This window comes from Pundamilia nyererei, unplaced genomic scaffold, assembly GCF_000239375.1.
Source record: "Pundamilia nyererei isolate P.nyererei 1_Seehausen unplaced genomic scaffold, PunNye1.0 scaffold00141, whole genome shotgun sequence".
Classification (NCBI taxonomy): domain Eukaryota; kingdom Metazoa; phylum Chordata; class Actinopteri; order Cichliformes; family Cichlidae; genus Pundamilia; species Pundamilia nyererei.
Window position 1 is genome coordinate 464,221 of NW_005187542.1, and position 16,810 is coordinate 481,030.

At 37.6% G+C, this 16,810-nt stretch overlaps 2 protein-coding genes across 2 annotated transcripts in view; both read left to right on the top strand.

Annotated features, from left to right (window-relative positions):
* The first annotated feature begins 1,976 nt into the window (after positions 1–1,976).
* On the top strand, positions 1,977–5,264 carry cldn10a (claudin 10a). The gene is made up of 5 exons (XM_005744283.1): positions 1,977–2,196; positions 3,566–3,727; positions 3,861–3,942; positions 4,046–4,150; positions 5,135–5,264. The coding sequence occupies exons 1-5, from the start codon at positions 1,977–1,979 to the stop codon at positions 5,262–5,264; spliced, it is 699 nt and encodes a 232-aa protein (XP_005744340.1).
* Positions 5,265–9,688: 4,424 nt separating this feature from the next.
* Positions 9,689–16,810, top strand: part of cldn10e (claudin 10e) — a 7,644-nt gene continuing 522 nt past the window's right edge. Inside the window, exons 1-5 of the mRNA XM_013913626.1 lie at positions 9,689–9,920; positions 10,018–10,179; positions 10,829–10,910; positions 11,012–11,125; positions 14,275–14,391. Of these exons, the coding sequence (XP_013769080.1) occupies positions 9,689–9,920; positions 10,018–10,179; positions 10,829–10,910; positions 11,012–11,125; positions 14,275–14,391 (707 nt within the window). The remainder of the gene's footprint in view (positions 9,921–10,017; positions 10,180–10,828; positions 10,911–11,011; positions 11,126–14,274; positions 14,392–16,810) is intronic.

Below are 16,810 nucleotides of genomic sequence, written 5' to 3' on the forward strand. Positions count from 1 at the left end.
CCACACTATATTATACCATTCTATTCTACTATGACATTTCATTCTTTATAATTACATTTCAGTTTATACTATACAATTCCATTGTAAACTGTTACATTCCATTTGATACAATTAAATTTTATATATGTATATAGGTATTGACACCCACAGTGCCCTAGGCAGTTTCTCTGCAAAGTTTAAAATAGCTTAAAAAAGGTATTGGGAAACTCATTGAGAAAAAGATTGCAAACATATAAATATACATACAAATTATACAATCACCATAGTTTTGATGTTCACAGCCCGATACAAAAATGACTCAATGAATGATTATTATAATTATAAAAAAATAAAAAAATTATTGTTTATTTTCCTATCAACATAATTTCACTTCATGTCATCCTCTGTTTGACCATAGCCTTTGTTTAAGCCATTGTTACTTTGTAAATCAAAGTTACATAGTTTAAGACTAATATGTTACCAGCAAAACATTGAGAGTTTTATTGACAATTAAATATAAGGGAACATTTAAGTTGTGACAAACATACTCTGCTGTACTTTTCATACATCCATATTTCATTTCACACTACAGACACTGCAGAGCGAGACCAAGGAAGCATTTCGCTTCAGTTTGAACTATTCTGTTCTGTCCTTAAACCATCATACCACTGACAAATGTAACTGATATCAATAAATGTAATAGGTGTATCATTGCTGGGCAGGAAAAAAAATACAGAGCGACAACCACCACAGTTTAATCAGACAGCACTAGGACTCAGTGCCTATTTGTACTGCTATTCTGTTGTCATCATCAGTGACATTCACACATATAAAAGAGTCATAATTTGATTAGCTGTCCTGATTAAATAACAAATATTTATCCTAAAAATTACACTAGGTTATCAAAACTTTGACCAGAACTTTGAAATACTTGTTAGCATTTCTTAATATTTCCTAAACTTCTTCAGCATAGGTTTTATTCTGCTGTTATAACACTTGAGCCCACAGCAGCCTGTCATTGTCACATGGCAATGAGGTAGAAAGAGTGTGCATGTGCATGAGAGAGAGAGACCCAGGGTTACTATTATGAATATCAACCCTACAGTCTAATATTTCTTTCAGAGGAGGAACTGTGTTTGTTTTTTCTGCCACTTGATGGTGCTCTAATGCTGCTAAACAGGGATGTCAATCACAGCCTAGGGGGCTATAACCAACTTTTCAATGTATCTAATTCTGCCCACTGGGTTGTTTTGAAAATTGTAACTTCCGAAAAAACAGGGCGTACATTGAAGACTTTTAACTGTATTTTAATCAATTTTACACTCATTTCAATGACAAAGATATCAACCATGTCCAATCATATTACTATAAAGTAAGTCACTAAAAATAACATATTGCATGACAGAAAAGATGTTTCTCATTGTTTGCATTACATTAAGTAATAGAATTCTTAAAAGTAACAGTTTTTAAACTGTTTTCTGCTTATTTGCAGCATTTCAACAGATTTTTTCCCCCCCTGCCAGTACTTTCTCTGTAATTTTATGACTTTATTTCTTAAACTCTAAGTCCAAAGAGCTGTACCAATGGGTTTCTTTGATGTTCTACACCCTTATTTGTTCATGTTGTTGAAAAACCGAGGCATACTGTTGAAACCACACATCATCATCCCTTCTATCTGTGTTCCTCATCTTGCCTTTTCAGATCCTTCCAATTAAAGACTTCCTTCTCCTGGAGATCCTCATGCAACCTCTCTTCATACCGTGTGGAGTGATGACTTGTGTGTCAGTCCCAGCCCCCATACCCTATAAAACTACAGAATGTGGATCGGAGAATGGTGTGTCTTTGAGTGATGCTTGGTCAGAGGCTGAGCAGGAGAAGCAGAAACTAAATTCTGCAGAACTGCCAGCACTGGTGCACCTGTCCTAGACCGACACTCCCACTTTTTGAGAGACAGAACTTGTACTTGTCCCAATCCAGACCTTTAAGTCAGAGGGAAAATGGGCAACATGGCTACAGAAATCACTGCTTTTTTCCTGACCATCTCTGGATGGATCTTGGTGTCATCTACTCTGCCGACAGACTACTGGAAGGTATCTTCTGTGGATGGTACGGTCATTACCACAGCTACCTTCTGGTCCAACTTGTGGAAAACATGTGTGACAGATTCCACTGGTGTGTCAAACTGCAAGGACTTTCCTTCAATGCTGGCTTTGGATGGTGAGTTCATAATATAATGTTGTGTTGCAGTCACAAGGGACGACATTTCTTACATCAGTAAACAGACACAGTTAAATAAATAACCACAAATCTGTGAGCACACATCTGACAGATGTACTTCTTAGATAAATGACCTCATTTGTGAAAAAAGAATGTATTTGAAACTTGATATTTCATTTTCTACCTCAGCCTTGAGGCCACAAATGGCCACTACATTTAAAGCAACTAGCTACTACTTATTAAGCCCTCCTTATATGTCCAATCAAAACAATCTGAGAAAGCCATACAGTCACAGAGAGGTCACTTGATACTTGATATTAGTTTTTCAAAGTTAAGAAAGCAATACTTCTGGCCATCTTAGTGTCCTTTAGACTGCTGTTTTCATTCCTAGGGGTTGGAGAGATCTTTTACCATCTATACATTTAAAAAGCCCAAAGTAACTAAAACACTTTACAACTTAAATTCTACAATTCTTAAATTTCTACAAGAACAAGATGTTAACACAACACTAAATGATAACATTTCAAGTGCAGTCAACTTGTAAGTGAGAAGTCGATATTTACACATCAATCAAACATCATGATTGCATTTTTCTCTACCTGATGAAACATTAAGCTAGCAATAATTAGTTTTACTTACATTTTATTTTTGATCATCTTTTAGTTTTTGCCACAATCTGAGACACTTTTCACATACGAGTCATTTGCAACACTCATGCAACATTTATGCCCATTATTAGCATTATTATTTCTGCATGTGCTCCAACCTTGATACAACTCTTAAGTATAGACGTAACCTTTAAACTAACTCCCTCACAGTCCACTCTGCAAAAAGTAAGCAAATGAACCAAGCTGGAAAGCATTTCAAAAGACCTTCCTTTTTATCTATTAAAATCAGGACAAACTGTCTTCAAATAGAGGACATTCAAGACTCTTATTAATAGTGGACAACTTGCAAACCACGTGTAACCCTGGAAGAGATCTTTTTTAAAAAGGCAAAACAGATGTAATTAAGATTTTTTTTTACATTGTATAAGCTGACAAAAGAAAAGATTACACAGGCATTCATAATTTTGGTTCTCGCATTGCAAAGTTATGACATCACATTAATGTGATTGGGCAGTTGCAGTGTTAATCGTAGACCAACTTTATTATGAAAATCAGTGCAGAAATCCAATTTATTCCAAGTGATTTATTTGCAACTTTATCTCAAATTTCCCTCACACAAGAATACATCAAACTGTTCAATATGAACAAAACAATTCTTTTTTTTCCACATTTGTAAGTCTGTTTATTGTTACGATTCATGGGCAACAAAAAAGTAGGGAACCAACTAATGTATAGCTCTCTTCTCTGTTTCATTTTTTAAGCGTACATCCAGGTGTGTCGGGGTTTGATGATCGCTGCTGTGAGTCTGGGTTTCTTTGGTGCCATTCTTGCCTTGGTAGGAATGAAGTGCACAAAAATAGGAGGCTCAAAGACAACTAAAGCTCGGTTGACTGTCCTGTCAGGCTTCCACTTTATTCTTAGTGGTAAAAACCATCCCATTCTATGTATGTCTGGATTTAATGGAAAATAATGTGTGGATTGAATTCTTCTTGAGCTAAGAACATTACCTTAGTTCCTTTTAATTTGATGTAGTAATCTGCTTATTTCTTTCCACAGGCCTCTGCTGCATGACGGCATGCTCCATATATGCTCACAGGATCACAGCTGACTTCTTTGACCCCCTATTTGTTGCCCAGAAGTAAAAGGATTCCCTTCACATGGATCAAAGACATAATCAGATGAAAGGAAGTCCAGTCAGAAATATCTTGGTTTTTTCATTTTCTTTTCTTTTTTCCTTGCAGGTTTGAGCTGGGAGCCGCTCTCTTCATTGGCTGGGCTGGATCTGTGTTGTGCATCTTAGGAGGACTTATCTTCTGCCTCAGCCTGTCTGAAGGCTTCAGTATCAGGCAAGTGGCTTGGTTTTGTAGATATACAGAATGCGAACAATGTGATTCCACATGAACAGCAAGGTCATAGTGGATCTGATGTGGATGCACTCTAAACTGCATGATTGATTTACTAACTCAATTGGGCAATTTAAGTAATTACTTTAACTGCAATAGACAGGCAAATCCAGTCAAAAACATCCAGTAATCTCTCAGCAACTTGCCGCATAATTGCTGAACCTACAAAGTAAATTGTATGATTGTACGTTATGTTGATTAGCTACTCCAGCTGAATGTTTCCTTTGTTACAGTTGCATAAGAAGGACCTTTTAGAAGTTAAAGTCACCTTGACTGAGGGGAGCTATTGAGAAGTGTTGCATGAGATGGGCAAAGAAAAACAGACTTTTTTTCTTTCGTTCCTTTTTCTTTTAAACATCCTAGTTCTTTTTCCCCACTTTTTGATAACAATCAGGCTGATTAGAGTGTTCTCACTGTATGAATACGGTGAATAGCAGCAATGGCACCTAGTATTGATTGGCAGTCAGTTTGTAATCGTAGTGATTATAAACCAAAAAAATGTGCTACTGGTACTACGTGAAAGTTTGTCTGTGCATGTTTTAATCAGACAACCTAGAGGCTTCTAAGAATGGCAAGCTTGGTTTCAAAGATCGGTTTAAAATTTTCCAAATTTCCATTAAATTCATGGTTCCCAGTGGAGGAATCCTAATGACTTCTCTGATCAACCAATTTTTAAAATAATTTATTCCATAATGGAGCTGAATTTGTAGCTTTGAGAAAAAATATCTTAACCAGTTTGATGAAATCCTATAGATTAAGTCCCTTTGGTTATCTTTGAACTCTTTTGAAATGCATGAAAAACTCAATATGGTTGTAGAACTTCTTAAATATAACAAGAAAGTTGAAAGGTGTAAGAAAAAAAATGTTTTGCTTGAAACAGAGCTTTGTAGCCTTTACTATGTAAATTTCCTGTTTTGACTTTTGCAGAGCTGAATACTCCTACAGTGGAGCTGCATCTTTTCCGACAACATGCAACAAGACCAGTAAGCCAGCCCAGAGGCCAAACAAGGAAACACAGGAGCCATTGAGGCAGTTTGGAAGAAATGCATATGTGTGAAACTGGACTCTTGTTACACGAGTTGATTTGAGAATTTAACAACATTTCATCATTTAAAACCAAGGACAGCATCCATTTGATTTAGTGTTCAGATTTAAATATGGCTGCCTCATTTCTGTCATAAACTTAATTATGAAACATAAGCATTGAGAGTAGGACATTTAATTTGACATAACATGACATTCAACGTCTTTAATCACCTTTAACAAACTGGCTTTTTCACCATCTTATGGATTGTTAAAACATGTCAAAAATTGATAGTGAAACCTTTTGTTTTCTTACATTTTCTTAAATGTTTTATAACTAACCATTGGCATACTATGACTGATCCATAAATTAAGTAAATGAATTAACTGCTCCAGCTCACAACGATACAAATGTCTTCTTGTTAAAAATGAGCATTTTGGTACTTTTTCCTAAAAGCCTGCATAACTTATAGTAGTTTTATCTTTGTATAATTTACCATCTCTACAACCAAATAATAGGTGGAAGAAGTGCTTTTCTAATTTTCCTAGTCTAGACTAGTTTGACCTCCAAGGCTAACTAGGTCACATCTGACCCCGGAGATGCTTATGTAGATGTGGACGCCCAACCGGAGGTTTCCCGTCTTATCAGCCATCCATCTCCACCTAGGAATATAGGAACCCTGGGCTATGTTACGCAAAACCTCTTGGCCCAGAGGGTAGATACTTGAACCAGCTGACAGAGCGTAGATGTCATGTGCTTTCCACTGCTTTGCATCTGCGAAAAAATAGTCAGGTGTCCAGGGCTCAGCAGAAGGGTGGCTTTGTGTGGTTGTATGTCTCCTGTGTTAAAATGATAAATACATTTTAATTCAGTTCAATTCAATTTTATTTATATAGCGCCAAATCACAACATAAGTCGCCTCAAGGCGATTTTAGCTGGAACTCTCTTGAAATTCTTAAAAAAAAAAGTTGACAAATATCAACAGCTTGCAATAGCTTTTGTCTAAACTAAAATCATTACAACTACACATTTCAAAAGAAACTGTTGTATCCTGAATGTCTGTGACTGAGAATCATTCAGTCATCTAAGTTATGGTAGTCTTCAGAACTTGAAAAGAAGTAACTGAATAGCTCATTTAAAAATACATTTCTTCCAATGATAAACTTAATGAATTCTAACATCAACTTTCTTTCAAACATTTCTAGACTAATCTTCTAATGTTGCTCCTTTTTCATCCTTCATATAAATTAAATACATATTTAATTTTACATATTTAAACCAACACAAAACCAAAAAGAGTTTGTGAGCATGCCAGTAGCTTTTTGACACTAAGCTGAGGAACAGTGCTACCTTTCAAAGGTTTAGACTTTTCACCCACTTTATTAGGTACACAATGTGCTTGTTAAGTGAACCAATCATATGGGAGCAACCTAATGCTCAAACATCAGAATGGGGAAAAATAGTGTTTTAGGTGGCTTTGAACATGGCATTGTTGTTTGCTGTTGGTGCTAGACATGCCAGTCTGAGTATTTCAAGAATTTCTCGTGTAGTGGGATTTACCACAAAACCATTTCTAGGATTTACAGCGAATGGTCTGAAAAAGAGAAAAGATATAGTGAGGAGCAGTTCTCTGGGGAAAAAATGCCTTGTTAATGCCAGATATCAGAAAAAAACTGATAGGAAGGAATCTAGTATTTGGAAGGTCAGCACATGCATATAGGTTTATATTGGGAGGTTCTACTTGAATTGTTGGTTTTGCACCATTTCAATAAACAGCAGCAAACAGTATAGGGTAGCTGTGATCTCAGTGTTAATGTTAATGTCTGCTTTAGTATACTAGCATTTGTCAGAAGCATCTAAAACACACAATGCTAATTTTATGTGGGTTATAAACCAGCGGACTGGCAGAATTAATACAGTTTGGTATGTTTTTCTTTTTTTTAAGTTTTTTTAAGTTTTTTTTTTCATTTTTTCTGTACAGTCCAAATATCCTGCAGGTTTTAAGAAACAAAGTGACATACATTTCTGTATATGTCTGAAAGCCCATATAAAGGAGAGAGGACATTTGGGAGAGTTTGGCTAGTGAATTGTAAAAGTTGCAGGCTCAGGCGTTAGGCCTATTAAGTACCTACAAGGGGAGGGGCCTCTTTAGGGTTGATGGCTGGGAATCTAATTTAAAGCTAATTTAAACCATCTTTCATAAAGATATTAAGGCTGCCCAGCCTCCAAAATATCAGTATATTTCTCTACCACACTAACAATAACTTTAATATAAGATGGGGGAACTTTGGAACAAAAAAAGAGCTCTTTCATCTGAACTAAAAGAACATTCATCACTCCCCGGAACTCTCATTACCTCAGATTTAAGTCTAATTAGAGCAGCACAAAGACGCTATGCTGTAATTATGCAGCCCGCCACACAGTGAGGTCCTGGCAAAATTACTAATAACTAGCAGCTTAAATGCCGGAGGCAAAATTGAGAAGAATGCTTCAAGCAGCTTTATTACATATTTCAAGAAGACTTGTAAAGGTCACTCTTTTAGTTGAAATATCAAGCAATGTGATCTCATACGTTGCTTGTTATAATTTTTATACATAAAGTCTGATTTTATTATTTCAAAAATCAGCGGGCCAGAATAGCATCAGTTTAAGGGACAGTTTATCAATCTTTTGACTTATTGGTAGGGACTACCTGAGATAGACTGGAGATCTGCCTCACTCCCTATAACAGCTGGCACAGGCTCCAGCAGCCAACCAACCCAGAATTAGGTAAGTGGAAGAAAACAGACGGATGGAAGTGTTGTGGTTATGACTTGTGTGACTCAGTGTGTTTTTGAGGTTGATTCTAAGTGATTCTTGTTTTGTTTTTTTAGTGTTTATATTGTTGTTATATATTTTTCTCCTTTAGTATATTCAGTCCCTAGTTTCTTTAGCGTTTCATTCCTGTTACATCAACTCTCCTTTATTAATATCATTTATGTGGGACCCCATATGGAAAAGAAATAGAAAAAACTTATAAAAGACTTGCATCAGATGTGGCCTACTTCATATAGTGAATCATATAAGGCTTATATGATTTACTCATGAAAGTGGCCACTTTCATATATTGTTTTAGTAAGTATCCAAAACATACAAGTTTCATTTATATAATTTTTTATATATATCTGTTTTCACTCTTGTATGTTTTTCACACAAGTTTCACACAAGACAGATAGAAACTTTATAATATATATATATATCTTTTCCATATGCAACAGGCCATGTGGTCAAATGGTGGAGTGTCCCAGATATAAACCTAGTGGGAGTATCCCCCCACAGAGGGACAAAAGGACCCCCTAATGATCCTCTAATCGCCTGAGCCAAGGTGTGATAAACCTAGTGGGATTCTCCCACTAGGTTTATATCTGGGACTCTCCACCATTTGACCTTAGAACTGAAGAAGCTTCTCGGATGAGAGGTGAAACGTCTTCAAGCAACTTAAAGAAGTCCAGACGCTTTCCTTGCAAGCTTCTTTGACATGCTATATTGTATTTAGATAGAAGCTAGCGAGCTAACTCCCTGCTAACTTCTAACTCCATTAAATGTCATAAATTCAGTTTTCATGGATGCCTGGATGTTAAACTCAATTGTTACACCTGGTAGAGCAGAACGCTGATCATTTTATTAAAGATGAAAGACTTTAGACAGTTTTTCAACTCTCAGTAATGCCATAGTGATCGTTTGATATATGGACCTGCAGCGGAGTTTAGGTCCAGACACGGCTAGTGACGTCAGACTGAACAATCGGATTATTGAAAAAAATATCAAGCTAGACCTTTACATCCTTAGTCTGGCAACCCTTCCTTAAATTGTACCTTTTGACCCCAGCAGTTGTGGAAGATGCAGAAGAAGTAAAGAAATATTCTAAAATCTCTCTTTTAATTAGGTAACCTTTCCTATTCATTATTTTAAGGTTTTGTGATGTTTTTAAATTCCATGCTTTTTAGCTATATTATGGAGGGAACTTAAAAAGCCTGATATAAAAACAAATCTCAGTATTAATTATGAATTAGAAAAGAAAACGCCTCATGCTATAAATAGGTCCTTCTTCTTTTAAGCTGTCTGAAAACAGTGGATATGATGTCTCCAGTAATTTGAGATACATGCTAAGGTAAGCAATCTCAGGCCCATGAGGACCTGCATTACTGCTTTATCCCACACAGACATGCAAAAAGAAATATCTGGAAAACAACACCACACATCCCCTTTTTTAAACATGATATTCACTTCTCTCTGAGAAGAGCATTTGTTTGAGTTTGGAGACCGAGGACTGCTTGAATCACCAACTACCATCTTAAAAATTAAAAAAGAAACTCAACAAACTGGTGGTTTGCAGTTGGGTGAAAAAGGATTCAAGCTTAAATAAACAAAAGCTTCTGGGTCAGAAATCTAGAAAGGAAACAACAACAATCCATGCAATGAAAATTCGAGTGGTTCAGATCTGGGGGTTCCTGATGACGGTACTGGGTTGGATCTTTGTGGCCTGCACTATGGCAATGGAGGGCTGGAAGATTGCCTCCGTTGGGGGCATGGGAGGTTCGGCTGTCATCAAGGTAGCCTGGCACTGGACTAGTCTGTGGAGATCTTGTTTTACAGACTCAACTGCTGTCACCAACTGTAAGGATTTTCCTGTACTCTGGTCTGTGGAAGGTATGTCAACATATTCAGTATTCAAGCTGTATTTATTCTCATTTGCAAATCAAGAATGTTTATATAAACCTTTGTCTGTCCTTTATTGTCACTCTAGACTATGTCCAAATAGTGAGAGCCCTTTTGATGTCGGCTCTTTCTGTAGGCATGCTGGGGTTTGTACTTAGTCTGCTGGGTATGGAGTGCACCTACATTGGAGGAAAAGTACAATCAAAATACAAGAAGATCTACATTGGTGGATGTTGCCACATCATCAGTGGTAAATGTCTAACTACTATAAAATCATTGGGTGTGAATACCATATTATCACTCTTTTAGAAGGGATGGCTTCTAAAAGTACACAAAGGGATGGCTTTGTGTACTTAAGTTCTATTCATTGTCTGCTCATGGATTTTGCTGGTTAATTTGTGTCAAGGCTGGATAAAGGTAACTTACTGTTGACATTCAGCACAGTAACTTAATATCCTTTTTGAAGCATTTACCACTGAACCATGAAATAATTGCCAGAATATTCAAGTTTTTACATCTGCCAGGCAGTTATGATTTTGGTAGGATGCATGAGATTCCTTCTGTCTGTAAATATGATAACTTGAACAATTCTGAATGAATTCTGATGAAACGTTGTAGGGATGTAGAGTGGGGTCATCATCAAACAATCCATTAAAACATGGCCCAAATCGACCAAGGTCTTAAAGGTCAATTAATGAGTTATTGGTTGAAAACTGACAAAATGTCTTATAATTTTGCAGCTATGACTCTTAGATTACATTTCACATCTGCCTTTCTTTCAAGCTGACCCCAAAATGTATTATATATCTTATGCATACAAACACATGTTGCATATGCAATATGCATTGCAGCCAGCGTAACTTTTGACTCTATTTTTTTTTAACTTGATTTGCATTCAGGAGTGCTGTCCACATCTGGGTATGGTGTCTATGCACAGTATGTCTATGCAATACATATTGACCCTGGTCCCACTGGACTCCAGTAAGTAACCATGGCTACACAGAATAAATGTTACCCTACATTGAAAAAAACTGAAATTTTTAAATTATGATCTCAGCATCTCTCTGGTTTGCAACCAACAGGTTTAACCTTGGCACCCCAATATTTCTTGGCTGGGTGGGTTCAGCCTTTCACATCACTGGTGGTGCCTTTTATCTATGGTCAGTGTGCACACCGCTCTGTGGAGGAGAGAAAAAGTAAGTGCTTGGACAGTATAGAAGAGAAATGTAGCTTCCAGGTAGGAAAAATGAGGCCAATGCTTTCTATCTGAAGGCCACTAAATGGTTGTAAAAATGATGGTTGCAAAAAGAAGTCCTGTATAAGTCTATGGGAAAACGCCAAGTGTATGGGCTCAATCACTAATTTTAAGTCTTAATAATATATGTCTATTTTGCAACTTTGTCAAAATTGAGGATCATTTGTGTTATGAATCAACACACTTAATGGCAAACAACTTGTTACACAGTCAGACCTGTCTAGGGATGGGAATTGATAAGATTTTCACGATTCTGATTCCATTTTCAATTCTGTTTAACGGTTCGATTCTTTATCGATTCTCTTATCAATTTAAAAAAAAAAAGGAGAACACTAAGGTTGATTAGCTTAGAACTGTGTTTTATATCTTCTCTTGAACAAGATAGAAATTTAGGAGTAACGTGGCCTTACAAACCCAACAGTGAGATCTTTAGAGATCCACAGCCTACGGCTCTTCAATGGGTGTCACAGGGTCCCCAGGAAAAAAAATTGTAAATGTAAAATAATAAAATAAATATTCTTCTGTAGCAATAACAAAGTTTAACATAAATTATTCAGTAGTAAATACACAAGAATATCCAGTAATGTCCCTGCCTACAATTAAACACATTCACTTACCGAAAATCAGAGGGATATACTGTGGCAAATGGGTGCAAGCCTTTTACCACAAACTTAGTCACTGCTCGGTGACATTCGTCTATCCTGGCCTGAAAGGAGACGCTACCGGTAGACTGCAGCGAGAACTGCCAGCATCTGAGCCTCATGGTCACCTAAATGCAGCGCACAGTAATGGCAGGTTTTGTAATAAGGCAGATCGCGCTAACATAATATGCACTGTTAGTTGATTATTTACGGGAGAGGACGTGCAAACGTTACCGCTGCTGCTGGGTTGAGATTCACGAGTCCAGAGCGGAATTAAAAACACGACATTCATTTAAGGTCATCGCTTGTTTTGTGAGCAAATGCTTTTGCATCTTTGTAGTGTTTCCTCCCTTAAATGAAATATCTACTTTGCAAGTATTGCAAGTTGCCCTGCTGTCATCCGTTCTTATAAAGTATAACCAAACTTTTGAGTGTTTGAGCCGCTTAGGCGCCGTGTTTCCTGCCAGGTCATGCGGGGTGACTGAAATCGATAAGGGAATTGTTTGCAAAAATGCCAAACAATTACAAGGAATTGAAACAGTGGGAACCGGTTCTCAACAAGACCCGGGTTTCGATACCCATCCCTAGACCTGCCCCTCTTTGTCAAATCTGGTATTTGGTAAGGGTAGTTCAATAAGGAGAGATCATTTGAAAGAATGAACACGACAAATGACAAATTTGGCGGTTTGTCTACAATGGCCCGTCTTGGCGGAACAGAAAGGGAGAATGAGAATGAGATTTAAACTACACAGCATGAGTGCTGATTGGCTTGGAGAAAGCCAGGAGAGTGTTACTGGACTAGGCCAGTGATGACAAACACCTTGACAACATGGTAAAGTTGGAGTGATAAAGCTTTAATTTAGCCAGCAGAACCTGGGAGCAGACAGATGAGAGACCATAGATTGTCCTTAAAGAACTTAGAAGCTTATTTCAATAAAGAGAGATTATTTGAAAGAATGAACGTAATTTATTAATGAACAGAAATTAGATAGGGGTATTACATGATTAGACTACAATGGTCCGTCTTGGCAGAACAGAACCCCAGCTGTGAAAGGGGATAGAGCAGGATCCCAAAAGAAAAAAAGATCTTACTGCAGCAGAGTTCTGGCCCATGGGAAAGGAAACCTATGCATGTAAGGAGTAATGCATGGCATGGCAAGGCATAGGAAGCATAAGCACAGAGAAGAGCAACAACAACAGACCACCCAAAATACCAGCATGAGTTCTGGGTGGCAGTGGCCCTCCAATGGCAGGCTATGTTTGCCATTTGATTGGAAGGGAAAACTGAGGGATATCAAAGGCCAGAGAGGTTGAGCTTGGGTTAAGGCCCTGGGCTGCAGATAGCTGACAGAACAGAGAACCTGCAAAGACTGAAAATGCAAGCGGTAAGAGCAGCGTTGGCACAGGGCTTCTGATAACTGACAGAATAGAAAGGCTACAAAGGCTGAAAGTTGCAGCACAGGAGAGAAGAGCCTACAATAATGCTCGGGGCCGCTGATGGCCCACAGAGAGAAAAAAAGGCTACGAAAGGCTGAGAGTTGCAAGGAACAGTGGAGAGAAGACGCTGCATTAAGGCTTGTGCTGCTGTAGGCCAGTAGAGAGCACACAGAACATAATGAGGCAAAGAGTTAGGAGTGGGAGTAAGAGTAAGACTTTTATACCACCACCAGCTCGATGCCGACTGAATTTAGACTTGGTGACTTAGAAAAGTAAGGCAGAAGATGTGCAAATGATTTGGAGATGAGTGGAAGGAAAGCTGTTTTGAATTATAAGGACTTACCTTACAACATTAAGCCTCCTAGGCAACTTTGATGTGTTTGGCGCTACACGACTGAGGGTGGAAAGAAAGGCTTGTAAGGCTGATAGAGCAGCACCTACCAACCTATTTAGTGAAGATCTTTGAAATGAAACAGCAGAGATAGAGCTATTACCAATTCTAAATGCAGGACTTTTCCAAGATGTTAATGGAAAGAGTTACTGTATAGAGGCCAAGGAGATGCTGCTAAAATAGCAGATAATACAGAGATCCACGTGACCTTATAAGAACCATGCTTGAATCATTCCTGTGAAGGACAGGAAACATCAGAAACTCAGGACTACTCCCGCTAACGATTAACAATGCTGGTACCCCCAAAACCTGAAGAGTTGTGCTAAATGTTTAGAGCACTGAAAACAGAAGAATGATGAAGACAGAAAAAGGACATGCCATTTAAAATAATGAGCAGGTATGCCAAAACCCCGAGGCAGAAGCCTAAATGACCAAAAGTAGTAGAAGTGCCATGAAGAGCCAGGATGAATAATCGAAAGTAAATGTGCATGACTTGAAAGAAGGCAAATAATAATAATAAATAATAATTAAAAACATGTGTGTTTTTTTTTTTTTATTACGTCTTGCTTAGTGGAACATGTAACTGTCATGTTTGACAATAATGTGCATCTCCTTCCTTAGGGTGGTTGTCAAGGGATTGCCAGACCCATTGCAAAACAAGTCCACCACATCTCTGTCCACAGTGTCGGAGATCACATCCAAGACCAAACTGTCCTCTATTTCTGAGCTATTATCAAGGTCGGAGGGCTCAGATTTATCTAGCATTGCCTCAAGATCCAGACGCACGACCAAGTCAGGGCGTTCCACCCAGTCAGAAAGGTCTGAAAGGTTTGAGCTGAAGACAGATTTAGGATCAAGATCAGGATCTGGGTCACAGTCTGGCCTCTCTTCAAAGTCTAGCCTATCAAGTCTGTCAGAAGAGAGGAGTGGCAGGAACAGCCATAGAAGCAGGGCACAAACCTCCATGTCAGGCACTTTAGGGAGTGAGATTGCACCATATGTCAAAAACTCTTATATTTGAACAAATATCAATTATTAGGTATAAAAAAACTTCAGAGCATGTGATGACCAAGCAGTCAGATGCTTCAAGATTTTAATATGTGGTATAAATTGCATTCTTATCATTGCTGGTGTATTGCATATATTTACCAAATGAAAGGGATGTGAAGTAGACCGGGTCAGATCCTGGGGCTACTGCTTAGCATACTAGGCTGGATGTTTGTGGGTTGCACACTTGCTATGGCCCACTGGAGGTAGGCTGCTTCACATTAGAGGAAATAAATAGAACAATTAATGTGATTTCACCTATAGCTAGAGACTTCTGATGGACAGAAAATAAAAAGTGCAGACTGTTAGTTAATAAATAGTGGATATGTGGTGGGATTAAATAAGCTGATGCTTCTTCCTTCTCCTTTTTGAACATGTAAGTTATAATTATTATTGCTTTGTTTTCCTTTTGTTTGCTTTGTCTTTTTCCCTCTTTTGTTGTTGTTATACTATTTTAACATGTTCAAAATAAAGATTCAGTACAATACAATACTTCTATCTCTGTCAATTGAGCATCGCACCTTGTGGAAAATCTTGAAAACAAAGTGTTTAGTGTTAGAATATCCAGACACTGCAACTGCTATATAGAAACCCAAGCAAAGATCACAGGCAACCAGTCCTTGCAGCATAGCCTTGACACAATGAACATAATACATTTCTTACCACATAATACAAAGCTGCTATCTTCTGTTTGTTATAAACACAGTTTATTCCTACAAGTCACAATAGAAAGTTAAAAGGGGTCAAATGGATAGAAATAATATGACCATAATCAAGCAGGAAAAAAACAAAAACAAAAAAACAATCAGTCAGTGCGTCCCACCTGATCCCTCAAATTAATCTTCAGTACAATAACAATTAAGCTAAAAATAGCCTATTTGAGTAATGTTAGAAGTAAATGAATCTGTAAATGAAAAAGTAAGAGTGGGTTTTATTAAGAAACTATATAAATATATATGTGTGTGTATGTGTGTGTGTATGTGTGTGTGTATATATATATATATATATATATACAACATACTAAAGGTAAAATTCATTTGAGGGCTATGTAGTGGAGTGCTTTGCAGTTGCTGTTCTTGTCACTTTAGCTACTAATCCTAATTTTCCTTGTTTTTAATCAACTGAGGGCTCCAGAAAAAAAATCTTAAAGTGTTGTGCATTTCTTTTTAATTTGCTTCCAAGGAGCACGACTTTCTTGTTGGTTTTTTTAAAGTGTTTCTGAGAAACTTCTCCAGGCTTTATGAAGGTCTTTCAAAGTTTTTCTTTGGACCTTTCGCTCTTTCAACAAACTTATCTGTTTGTTGAACCACTTAATGCTGACCTGAGAAACATTCAAGCATAAAAAAGACAGCAAACTCAAGAAATGAAACAGTGCTGTGTCTACACACAAGGGACAACTTTGCAAAAAGCCCATTTTAAATGGTATCTTTAGGCACTTTGTTATTAGGCAGTCTATGGCAAAAACACTTAATTTGTTTCCATGTATTTAGCTGAAAACCTGTGAAAGATAAAACTTCTGATATTTCTGTGTGTGTTGCTTTAAATGTCATAGCCTTTTGTTTAATCTAATACTTATGAGTACCCTGAGTAAACACAATATGCTGGAATGGCCCTTTAAGAAAGAAGAAAATGAGGTGACCAAAGGAGAAAGAACGAAAAGTAAGCCTGCACTCTGACCCTGGTGTGCTATTTTGGGATAATATGTTATAATGAGGTCTTTAAGATATGGTGGGGCCTGACCATTCCGGACTTCGTCTCAGCACACCTTCAGGGGGTCAGGGAGCTTCTGCTGAGCAGTTTCTCCATTGGTTTGGCTGGCATAGTGATTGCATTTTTTGGATTGGAGTGCAGACACATTGGGGGAGACCAGAGAAGTATAAATGGGATCTGATAAACAGCATCTACTTTCCATGTGGTCAGCTGTGAGTATCATTTATTTGCATGTACAAAGCCTGAGCTGCAATTCAATTCAATTCAATTCAATTCAATTCAATTCAATTCAATTCAATTCAATTCAATTCAATTCAATTCAATTCAATTCATACAGCGCCAAATCACAACAACAGTCGTCTCAAGGTGCTTCATATTGTAAGGTAGACCCATAGGATGA

What these genes read in the sequence shown, in the direction of transcription:
- cldn10a (XM_005744283.1), top strand. Translation starts at nt 1,977, where the DNA reads ATGGGCAACATGGCTACAGAAATCACTGCTTTTTTCCTGACCATCTCT. An exon ending in CTTCCACTTTATTCTTAGTG is followed by an intron (nt 3,728 to 3,860) that starts GTAAAAACCATC and finishes TTCTTTCCACAG; the next exon opens with GCCTCTGCTGCATGACGGCA. An exon ending in CCCCTATTTGTTGCCCAGAA is followed by an intron (nt 3,943 to 4,045) that starts GTAAAAGGATTC and finishes TTTTCCTTGCAG; the next exon opens with GTTTGAGCTGGGAGCCGCTC.